Here is a 9286-nt window from a genome sequence, read left to right as displayed (position 1 = left end):
ACGATATGACGATCACCTGTAGCCGTCAAACGTTGCGCAGGTGAGGCCGAGTACAGCATCAACTTGGCGCCAAAGCCATGCTGCTGTTAGCAGAAGTGCTATTAAAAAAAAAAAAAAAAAAAAGCTGCAGCCAATCAAAGCAACTAGGAACACGAAGACGACGTTGTTTGCACTGGCATTTTGCAGCCTCGCTCATGGATGGCAAATATTTGACAAGAGTTACTCCTGTGTGAGTGCTCCCCCTCCACCACACACACCCCTATTGTCAGGGTGGGCTTACGTCAGCCAGAGCTGGCAGCACTCTTCTTTTGCTGACATTTGCTTCAACACAGAACTGATTGATTTCCGTTTTGTCTCGCAACCATGCTGTGATTATTGTATTGTGACGTTAGACGCACAAACGAAGTGCGGCCAGGCTACCCCACCGCCCCACCCAACTCTGCCACCCTGCCAAGCGTGACTAGCAAGCGTGGCTGCCTCTGCAAGTCTCATGGCAAGGACTTCCGAGAAGATACGTCAGACGACAAAATCGAAACATGTCAAGGAACCATGGATACCTAAGACGTGGAGTTTCCCTTCTTCAAAGCCACCTAGTGTACTCTCCAGAACATATACTTCTTGGGCATTTTATGTGTATTTATATACAACAAAAATTGCACACGCACATATCGGTCTACTGCGCTGGGGAATCAAATTCTTAACATACGTCAATAACAGTTGACAAGATATCAAAAGCAACCAAGTGCGTACATTCTTCTTCCTTTGATCGTCGTAAAGCAGAATCCATGACCGTGATGTGAGATTCATTATTGAGGGACTGCTTTGATGTTGTAGTCCATGGCATCTCCCGCCAGCACTCCTCACTGCCAGAAATGGTCACACTTCTGTAATCTTCGTATAACCGTCATGTACTTGCCACTGGCGCGAGATGACTGATTGCTGGGAACTGTACCAGTTCCAACAGTTCAACAAACGCCTTCCAGTCCAAAAAAGAAAGTGAACGCAATGCCTCATATTTTTGTTTTGGGTTTAGTTTATTGTCGCACCCAAAATGATTCGACAAGGTGGGGAAAGAGGGCATGCATCCGTCTCAAGCTAAATACTCGCAGTTACAATGCATAGGAAGTTTGCCAGGTAGGGGAGTGACCGTTCGTGGCTGTGCTCTACCTGACTGTGGGCTTGGTTCCGGGAGGGGTGATTGCGAGTCCGACTGGCGCGCCTGAAAACACGTCTTTCTCAAGTTTGCTGAGGCTCGGCCCAAGTGCACTGGCCTACACTTCCTGGTTTCGGACTTCATGAACCACTCGACTAATATATATATTGTAACACACAGTCCTGAATGTGTTCACTGATCTGAATACTGGTCTGTCTTTGAACAAATGTTGCTTATAATACCTGCGCTCGTTTAGTTAAGATATAAAGAAAACTACCCGATGTTTTAAAGTTCGATTTGACAGTTTTTAAAGAACTTGTTAATGCACACATTTTAAGCAGGGTATGTGAATGACTATTTGAATATCAAACTTTTGTCATGTTTTTGTTTATTATGCAGTTTCATCAAAAGTACTGACTGAATGGTACCATCTACAGAGGTGTTGAGCCTCTTCTAAACAAAGTTTCCAGATCAGGAACCACCCAGCACTTGACGTTAAGTTGGAGGACCAAAAAAAAAAAAAAAAAAAAAAAAAAAACACACACAAAAAAAAACCGAAAAGCTGATTTGGAGTCTCTCCAACTTTGTAAGGCCAGGCCGGGATTAGGGTAGTGGTGGGGAAGGGCAGAGGAGGCAAAAGGAAAACGATTAAAAACTGATAAAACAGGCTCACAGGCCAGTAGAGCAAGTAGTCTCTGCCACAATCACGAAGTGGGGTGTTTTTGTTTTTTTTTTCGCGGTAATACTGAGAACACCACCAGACTCTTGGAAGCTGAAATTTTCTTGGCTTGGCTTGGATGGCGCAGAATCAAAAGGACCCCACGAAATACCACCTTTCGTCGAGGCGGTCGGTGCACAATGTTCCGTGTCTCTCTCGCCGGGTGCGGTAGCACGGACAGCGCCAAGCTCCAGCACTAGACGCACTCAACAAACACTCGGGTGGTAGCTGCTCCAACTGATATGTGCATCCGCCGCCAAGATCATTCTAGAACGCCGGGGCTGCGGTTCAATCGCTCCGGTTCTGAAGAGCTGTGCCGCTTGTACTGGGGAGACTGCAAAGAAAGAGAGGTTGGGGGAGAAAAACAGAGCTGAACTATTTTGTAAAGAAGTGTGACTGCCCGGCCATGTCAAGGCCGAAGACTTAATCTTTCCCATTCCTTTCAACCCCTCTCCTCCATTCTTTTCTGCATGTGTAAATATTGCTTATGTATATGCGTGTAATATGTGTGCATTAGATATGCGCTGCGTGAGTGTAAATTAATGAAATGTTTTAAATGTACGTGGATACTACATATGCATATCTCTGAACGTTTCTAACAAGAAGTGATTTGTTTAGGTGAGTAGACACATCTGGAAAATAAAAAAGTTCTAGCAAGCAAGCATTCTGGTAAAGTTGTCATGGCCTAATACCATAGGAGCGGTGAACTGTGAGTGGTTCACTATGTCAAGAGTAGGATATGAGGAAGGCGGAGCTCAGGCTCCTTCTGTCAAGTTAATTTCGACAACCGATTCTCACTATCGTGCTGGTAGACACTTTAGCCTCTGCACCACCAGCAGCCTGATGAAGCAGGTACCCAGTCGCTTTTTACCTTCCCACGATATAGCAAGTAACCAGTTTAATTTACCTTACACAAGTACCCAGTTGTTACTAGGAGGAGGAGACCCGATCAAAGTTCAAACTGTAGAAGGCTTTGAGGTCAAGTGCATCCACCACCCAGACTGTTAGCCTTTATGTCACAACACTCGTAATATGGCGGACCCATATTGTATTAACCTGCTGTATCAAGACCTTCGAGTAGCGACGTTTGCCGAGTTGCCCTGACAACTACTCACGTTCTTGTGCAGCTCCTTGCTAAGCTCGGGGAAGTCCGGGCGGTACAGCGGCTCTTGTGACCAGCACTCTTCTATCAGCGTCTGTGGACCAAGACCGGCACACATGATACAAATAAAGTAGAGAGAGAGAGTGTGTGTGTGATTCTCTCGTAAACCTCTGCAAATCTACACCGTTTGTCTGATCCTCAGCAATCTGTTAAATTAAACCCGATTACATTCAGGAAGGTCATAAAGTATAATGTATATGTTACACATGATAATTGTTTACCTCCCTTCTCTCAGTTTTGTGTTGATACCCAAAGGCTGTGAGGTTTTCTCCTTTATGATGTAATGATTCTCCATGTTTAGTGTTGATATTTAGGATAATGGTATATGAGCAGTGTCTGTGTGTGCGAGAGGGTAGTTGTATTCACAGATGCTGCTTTTTGAAGTGCATGTATATATGTGTATAGAGAATAACTGGTTTCCACATTACTTATTACTGGATTGTATGTACAGTAGTTTTAAAATGTGTAGTTATTTTCTTAAATACACTCTTGTTGAAGCTATGCCCTTAAAGTATTAAAGAATCAATCAATCTGATACATACGGAAATGTCTACTTTCTGAATCTGAAACGTGCATTGTAGATTTTCATTTGCCCTAACTGAATTCTGCATTTTGTTCATTCAGTTTATGTAGTTATGTGAACAGAATCAATCTCAATTACTGTCAATGTTGAGATGTAAAATAATAATGTTGCTGTACACTTTACATATTTGTACTATTGAAAGTTAATTTTATTTTTCCCACACTACAGTTTATGAAAATGTTAATCATGATGGCTGCTGTTGTTCCCCTTGAAATGGGCTCAGGCCTACTCTATAAAAAACTGGAATCTTGAAATCTTCTGCATGGTAAAGTCGCCATTTCTTCTGTACATTTGGAGCACCGGAAGGGCCTAAAAATCAAATTATGGAAAATGAACAAGATCCGGAGCAATTTACGAGCCAAACTTAGTCCATCATATTCTGCTTCATTTATACAACAGCCATGGAGTCGTAGGATCAAAAAGCAGCATTTTAACTGTTTAGCTGCTGAAACCATTACCGTAAAAACTGGGCCAAAATGTGCAAAGGACGCCATGGTGCTCATTATTGACAATATTCTATTCGAAGTCCATGTTTTATGCATCAAAATGATCATTAACGTGTTATTCCTGGTTGCCTTGGAAACCAAAGACCATATACTCTAATAGCCTGCCAGCTACACATTATCGAGAGCTGGACAACAGGCAAAGACAGTGGGGAATCCTGTTTTTGTAGGCAGAGCAGAGGGTGTTGAGCACAGGAGCATAATGATGGTTGGGCAAAACAAGTTCTACTCTGTTTAACGGGAAATCAACCAAACATACTAAATATAAACCAACGTTTATTTGTGGTGGAGTGAAGTGGCTGACAATACTTGCTACTTCCTCATAATAATTACTCCTAGCGCTTTGATTGGGGTAAACTCGCACACTTTTTGAAATTTTAAGTAAGTTTTTTTTTTTTACTGGAGTCTGCTTTTAGCACGAGGCAGTCTGTGTGACAATCTTGTAATGCGCTGCCGGGAAATGCCTGACTGTCCCTGTTGCGAAATTTGAGCTCCATAAATTGTGACAAGCTTTCGTCTGCCTCTCTACGCCAGTGATGTAACACCATCTCAAAATAAACTACTGAGTAAACACGTGCAGAAGGACGAAAAACCTCTCTAGTCTGCAGTTTAGAGAGGACACATCCATCATGGAAGCGCCTTAAGGCACTTTTAATACAGTGGCATAAATCAAGCCACCAATATTTTTTTTAAAGGGAAGGCGAGAATTCTCATTGATCGTTAGATCCACCTGAACGCGAGTGTCTGTCACTCGTCATTAACTGATTTTTCCACCCCAAGCGGCCATGTTTCGCTAGACTTTCTCTCAAACCAACACATCCTCCCAATCTTGCCAGGGTCAGAGGGCGGAAGAGAAAGCAGTCAGTCAGAATTAACTGCTGAAACATCCTGAAGATATCAATACGAATGTTTACAGTGACCTTTAACCTCCTGCTCGTTGGGATTTTCCGTTATTCATAGTGTGGCGTCTAGTCCGTTCTTTACATCCTCCCTCGAGACTCTCGTCTGTCCCCCCCCCCCCTTTATCTGTTTCTTTCTTCCTCTTTTTTTCTCCCTATAGTGTCTCCCCCGCGTGCGCTTGTATGTTTCGAAAGAGATGGAATGCAATTATATTCCTCTGATAAATATTTTTACTCCACAAATGTATGTGTCATGTGTGAGAAAAAAAATTTTTTTTACTCGCATCCCTCAAGCGTTTTCACCATTCTTGTCCACCACAAACAGTCATTCCTAGCAAACATTCTAGGGTAGAGGTAACAGCGAGTCTGACACTGGTAATAGTGAGGCGTACAATGGTGTGCTAATAATGTTGATGCTTGTAATGGTATACTGATAATAAATATTGAGGCTTGATGTGGTACACTGGTAACAGCGATTTTCCCAATGAAATACGGATGTAATTATCTCTTTCAGCTGAAAAAATTGTCTTTTTCCTAATGCAATTAACTGCCTGTAAAATAGAACTCTAGCACTTTTTTATGTTTGAATTAATAGCATTGCTTTTTTTTTTTATCTTATCCAGATTAGGAGAAATAACAACCTGTCACTATTTTTCTTCTTCGTATTCAAATTTTTTTCTACTGTAACATTGAAAATTTGTGTTTGGCAAGTCCCTCCGGAGAAAAACTCACAAATCACGCACTGATTGGTCCTGAGCTGCGTGTGAGCTCCATCACGCCCACATGAGGTGGGCAGGTGGACAGGTATGTTGTTGTGGCAAGGCCTGTCAAGACTGGAGGACTAAAGGTGTGCAGCAAAGTTTGATGAGAACCGCGAGCTACACTCGCTACAAGACGGCGCCAGCAATCAATGGCGCACAGCGTCGATTGCAGAACTGTTTGCTGAGAGCAGCGCCGCTGTTTGCTGACGGAAGGCAATCCGTACGGGGCGTGTCAGCATGTGTGCCGGGTGTAGTAGGCTAGCTTTCTAACTTGCCTTTCTCTCAGTTCCCTTCACCCTGCACCTTTTACTCCTCAACCGACGAAAGGGTGGGTGCGTAGGATGGTATGCATGTCGACAAGATGGGCTACCCCGAAGCTGAAGAGGTAGCAGGGTAGCAAGAGACGGGTGGGTGCTGTGTAGCGTCCTAGGCTGACTGGATGTTAAAGGAACGGGTGGCTGAGTGTTGAAAGATGAAGCAGTAGGAAGAATGTTAAACGAGGAGTTTGGAGAAGAGGATGTTGAATGAGGTTTTCGAAGGCCCACAATACATTTTTGTGTAATGAAAGACATAACACTGCAATAATTAAACAATTGATCATGAGGGAGGACAACTGACATGCAGACGCGCGTACTGACGGAATGAACGAATGCAAACAGAATACAGTAAGCAGTGTGTGTGTGTGTGCTTTGATTGATCGAAGGTAGGAAAGAAAGAATTATTCAGAGTATGACTTACAGTTTTGACATCAATAATCAGTTATTAATCAGACGTACTAAGTGTGAAGTGAAGTTTCTCACTCACTCTCTCTGTCTTTGACACTCACACACGCACACGCAGCACAGGGGCTCCCGTCTCACCTTGAGCGGCAGGGTACAGTTGACGTGGCTCAGGTTCTGTCGGTGACCACTACACACGCTCCAGATAATGGACTCTGGAGGGAACCCCGGGTACGGGTAGGATCCTCCCAGCACCTCGTACATGATGGTTCTGTTGGAGTTTTTGGAAGAAGCTTCATCAGCAAATTGTAACTAGCTTATTTTTCCACAAAGACACGTACTACTTGGACACGTGACTCTACGGATCTAATCACTCGGAAAATATAGCTAAACAAACAGTTCTATAACATCACAGGTTTATTTCACCTGCACTATCTTAAAACGGTCAGATAAACAGGGAAACAAATGTGCTGCAAGAGAAAACAGTAGCGAAACAACAAGAACGAAAATTCGAGCAAAATTAATGTTGAATTTGAGAGTTTTTCCGTCGAACAGCTGGAGAAACACACCTTCAATGTTTCAATGGTAATTAAGGCCCACTCCTAACAGACCGGCAGAAAAGATCTCTCGCTGACTTCCCTGTTTATTCGGTCAATTGCTAGAACTTAGACATTTATGTAAACAAAGAAATAATTGTACTTATAAAAGAGAGAGAGAAAAAAAGAATTTGAAAATGAAGAAGCAGAGCATCATTTGCGCCAGATGATCACTTCAACCGAACACCGGAAGTTGTGTTGTAAACAGCCGACTTTTATCAACAAAGGTCTGCTGGTTTGTACGCTAATCGATTACGGACTTGGTCCTCGTCGAGGAAGCCTTTCATTCAGACCTGTCCTTTCGTCGCCGCCCTTCACAGAGACGGCAGCAGTTTTCACGACAGACGAAAGGCCACCTCGTAAATAACCACGGTATTCACATCGCTGTGTTTGCAAACTCGTGTGGCATTCCACTGAATACTTCCCCGCTCTCGTCCCCTACATCCCCTTCTGGCAGCGAACACGATCCGACACCCACACACGCTGCAGCCACAATATGGACGTTGCTGAAGGATTTTCGAGCAAAAATAGCAACAGCAAACGAAACAACGGAAACACTCGTAAGGATTAATTTATCGTTGGTGAATAAACAACAAAGAAGAAACCTATCACATAATGTTTTTTTCAATATCAGATTTCTCGATCAAAAGGCAAAAGTCAGGTGTTCCCTCTCGTTCCCCCAATGTTCCGTCTAGAATTTTCTCTTTTTCCCTTCCTTTCTCAAAAATCTGTTCTCCATTTTCTTTTTTATCACGCTGACAAGACGAGACAGGAAAATGTCAGTAGTGGGCGAGGCTGTAGGTGGTAAAATGTGAAATAACATATTGTCTGCGAGCACGCCGAGAACCAGCACTTTACTAAATGTCCACATCACTTCCGCCGCTGTGGATGCCTCCCCCTCCTGCCCCTTCTGTTAGCCCCCCCTCCCCCAGATCAGCGCAAAGCAGCGACAGACGGGGGTCTGGCATGGCGGCCCTAAACAGGTAAAGCTTAGACCCGACCCCTGGCATTTCCCGCCCTCTCCCTGACCATTTGCCATGTCAATTTGCTCGTGTTTAAAGCAACGCTCGCCGATGGGGGTGGCAATGAATGACAGCGAACACTGCTGTGGCTACACTCCGTGCATTAAGATCTGCGTTCAAGCGCATTTATCCAACCTTCGTCAGGGAGTTTTTTAAAAGTTGTTTTTTTGTCAGGTTGCCAGGTGTTGGAGGTTGGGAGGGAGGGAAGAGAAGCTCGCACATTCCTACACCTGATGTTAACGGGTGAGATGCATGCTGGGACATCGGAAAAAAAAGTGAAAGCCAGAAAGAAAAACAGGCTGTTGCTGATGGTGGTGTATTATGTATCGTAAGATTAGCTACTCGCTTGAGAAGCTGAAAATCGGAAGCAGTATTGCATGTGTGTTTGTGTGAAAGAGAAAGTTGTTAGTGTAGGGACGGGCAAGAGAGGTCGTGGTCAAGTCGTTACCAATCACTGCACGTGATATCTGCTTGTATTCAGCTCTATTGCAGTGGAAGAGAGAGAGAGCAAGATCAAGTATATTCGAATCATTTTCTGTAATATCGAGCTTTACACCTCTTCATGAGACAGGCACATGCTCATTAAAAAAAAAAACAAAAAACTTTGTGCTACACCACGGTGGCTCGAAAAATATTTAACAAGCAATTATTGAGACTGCATTTTTTTTTATTTTTTCGACATTTGTGAATCAGCAGAGAACTAGCCTGATGGTCTGACAAATCAGCATGGCTGTAAGTCAACGATTGCTTGTAGTGCACTACTTGACTGCAAGATAATATGAGAAAGGGTGGAACAAAAACACCACGGGCGTTGGCCCCGTTCACATATTTTTCACCAAACGAAGCTAACTATTGACATGTTTTCTTTCCGAGTGGACAGTGTTTATGGTTTCTTCCATGAGATTGCACCTGTGTAAAATGTCGCCATTTTTGTCTGAACCAATAAGCCGGAAGCAGAACAATCCTGTGCTTCCACCTTCTCGGAAATTCTCTCTCCCGCCAGAAAAGAAACCACATCTGACTAAAGATTCAACGGCTGACAAAATGCAGAAGAAAAGCGGACTCCTTTCTCAAAGTGACAGTTGCAGAGCTGCTGCCAAAGAGTTTCTCAAAACCAGTAAAATCTCAAACTCTCAATCTCTTCCACGTTCAGTCTGGTATATAATTTCT

At 43.5% G+C, this 9286-nt stretch overlaps 1 protein-coding gene across 9 annotated transcripts in view; it reads right to left on the bottom strand.

The window, feature by feature from the left end:
- Positions 1-1708: 1708 nt before the first annotated feature.
- Positions 1709-9286, bottom strand: part of LOC112554564 (kinase suppressor of Ras 2-like) — a 44333-nt gene continuing 36755 nt past the window's right edge. For all 9 annotated transcript variants that reach the window (XM_025222384.1, XM_025222385.1, XM_025222383.1 and 6 more), the window contains 3 exons: positions 6640-6769; positions 2987-3067; positions 1709-2205 (listed from right to left, as the gene is read on the bottom strand). In XM_025222384.1, coding sequence (XP_025078169.1) covers positions 2134-2205; positions 2987-3067; positions 6640-6769 — 283 coding nt within the window. In that variant the 3' untranslated portion in view covers positions 1709-2133. The remainder of the gene's footprint in view (positions 2206-2986; positions 3068-6639; positions 6770-9286) is intronic.

This window comes from Pomacea canaliculata, linkage group LG13, assembly GCF_003073045.1.
Source record: "Pomacea canaliculata isolate SZHN2017 linkage group LG13, ASM307304v1, whole genome shotgun sequence".
Taxonomy (NCBI): Eukaryota; Metazoa; Mollusca; class Gastropoda; order Architaenioglossa; family Ampullariidae; genus Pomacea; species Pomacea canaliculata.
This window is presented reverse-complemented; position numbering and strand designations above follow the sequence as displayed.